At 28.8% G+C, this 2,279-nt stretch overlaps 1 protein-coding gene across 1 annotated transcript; it reads left to right on the forward strand.

The window, feature by feature from the left end:
* Positions 1-278: 278 nt before the first annotated feature.
* Positions 279-1,931, forward strand: LOC101259076 (bidirectional sugar transporter NEC1). Its single transcript, XM_004247411.5, has 6 exons — positions 279-428; positions 518-554; positions 645-855; positions 960-1,124; positions 1,216-1,335; positions 1,454-1,931. The coding sequence occupies exons 1-6, from the start codon at positions 380-382 to the stop codon at positions 1,730-1,732; spliced, it is 861 nt and encodes a 286-aa protein (XP_004247459.1). The 5' UTR covers positions 279-379; the 3' UTR covers positions 1,733-1,931.
* Positions 1,932-2,279: the final 348 nt, after the last annotated feature.

Consider the following 2,279-nt stretch of genomic DNA (forward strand, 5'->3'; position numbering starts at 1 on the left):
CATCACTTATTTTGAAGTAAGATAAAAAAAAAAAAGAAGCTAAAACATTACTTATTTTGATATAAAAAAATATTTTATCAAGAGTCGTGTAAATTTATAACACAGCAAGTATTTTGAGACAAAAAGAATTAAAAGTATTATATTGTTCACATTTAAAACCACGTCGATTATAACACATGATTTTTAGGACAACTCAAAGCCAAAGCCAAAGGTATTGTGAAGTATTTTCAAGTAACAAGCAATCTTTTTCAGCAATATATCACTTTATTATTCCTATATAAACATTGCCAAAACAATTTATTTTATTCCCCTCTCATGCTTTGAGTTATTTTTCTCTCTTTGTATCATTTTTCAACAATTACAACAAGTACACTCAAGAATGCCTCTCTTTACTACTCTTCAATTGGCCTTTGCTTTTGGCATTCTTGGTACTTAACAATTCATCTCTTTCTATCTTTTCATTTCCTCTATTTTTTCTCGATTATAATTAACTATCATGTATTTTTTTTCCCCGCAGGAAATGGGGTGTCGTTCTTGGTGTACTTGTCCCCACTGTAAGAATCATCATCGTTATCATTATTATCATTTTTCTTCTTATAATACGCAAAATTATGTTTTTATTTACAAATATTCTTTATTTACAGGCCGACTTTCTATAGGATATTTAAAAGAAAATCGACCGAAGGATTTCAGTCGATACCTTATTCGGTTTCGCTTTTCAGCGCGATGCTTTATTTATACTATGCTTATCTCAAGAAAAATGAGATCTTGCTTATCACAATTAACAGCTTTGGAACTGGTATACAATTGATATATCTCACTATTTTCATGATATACGCCACCAAATCGGCTAAGGTATATATTTTTATCGCGAAATTTTATAATATTTTGAAATTATGAATTCAGAACGAAATATATCTTTTTTGAAGTATTTTAATATTTTTATATCGATTTTGTAGATATTTGCTACGAAGCTGTTGATTGGATTTAACTTAGTGGCATTTGGCGCAATTGTTGGGTTGACATATGTTTTTGCTAATGAAAATGATTTACGAATTAGTATCGTTGGATGGATTTGTGCGGTATTTTCTGTTAGCGTTTTCGCTGCTCCTTTAAGCATTATGGTACGTATCATAGTTAAAAAATCAAATCGAATCGAATATCATTTCAAATAATATATCATGTCATGATACAAACTTTTTTTTTTTTTTGCAGAGACGCGTTATTCAAACAAAGAGCGTTGAGTTCATGCCATTCCCTCTATCTTTTTTCCTTACAATTTGCGCTGTGATGTGGTTTTTCTATGGTCTATTGAAAAAAGACATGTACATTGCGGTAAGTCATGGTGATAAAAAAGTTATAAAACATTGTTATTTCCAATTTGATAGATTAACTTATATACATTTGACAGTATATGTTTATATTTGACTTTGATTTGTAATTGTTCGACCAGATGCCAAACATTCTAGGGTTTTCATTCGGAATTGCACAAATGATATTGTACGCGATCTACAGAAATAGAAAGCAACAAGTTCTACCGGACCTAAGTTTGATGGATTTAAAAGAAATCGCGATTGACATGAAAGCGGTGGTGGTGGAGATAATTCAAGAAAATGTTGATGATGAGAACAAGAATAAGATCAATAAGCAAGAAGAAGTTGTTAGTGTTGATGAAAAAAAGGATGTTGAGTATGATAAGCAAGATGTTGCACTAACAACTTCTAATGTATGAGAAAAATTAATTAATGCACCAAAAATTAAGCTACAAAAAGAGATATATATATATTTGCCCCCTAATAGCCAAAGGTAAAGAAGGGTTAAAAATGTAAAAGGGGAATTTTATATATAATGTATCAGATGAAATTCATGCTTATTAATGTGTTAATTACTTTTGTTACTTCTTTTTACTAATGAAATGATGCAATTATTTCCTTGTTTTGTGTCTTTATTTTTATATATATAAAAGCAAGTTGAATATATTAATTCCTGATTTCGCTCTCCTTAATTACTTGTTCAGTTTGTATTTTCGCTTCTTAAAATAATATTGCTTAAGGAATATGTTCTTAAGGACTTCTGCTTTTCTTGGCGTATGCTATTTCTAAATATAAATTAAGGATTAAAATTGAATTTTAATTTCTTTTTAAAAAAAATAGTAATATATATGCTATTGGTGAATTTTCTTGAAAGGAGAAAAATGTTTTTAAATCACAATCACATAAAACGTATTGCAAGAAACTTCTTTTAAAAAAAAAATGAAATAGAAAGAAAATGACAAGAAA

This window comes from Solanum lycopersicum, chromosome 9, assembly GCF_036512215.1.
Source record: "Solanum lycopersicum chromosome 9, SLM_r2.1".
In the NCBI taxonomy this organism is placed as follows: domain Eukaryota; kingdom Viridiplantae; phylum Streptophyta; class Magnoliopsida; order Solanales; family Solanaceae; genus Solanum; species Solanum lycopersicum.

Coding starts and splice junctions, on each gene's coding strand:
- LOC101259076 (XM_004247411.5), top strand. CDS start 380: ATGCCTCTCTTTACTACTCTTCAATTGGCCTTTGCTTTTGGCATTCTT. Junction 856..959: donor ACGCCACCAAATCGGCTAAG/GTATATATTTTT, acceptor TCGATTTTGTAG/ATATTTGCTACGAAGCTGTT. Junction 1,336..1,453: donor AAAAAGACATGTACATTGCG/GTAAGTCATGGT, acceptor TTGTTCGACCAG/ATGCCAAACATTCTAGGGTT.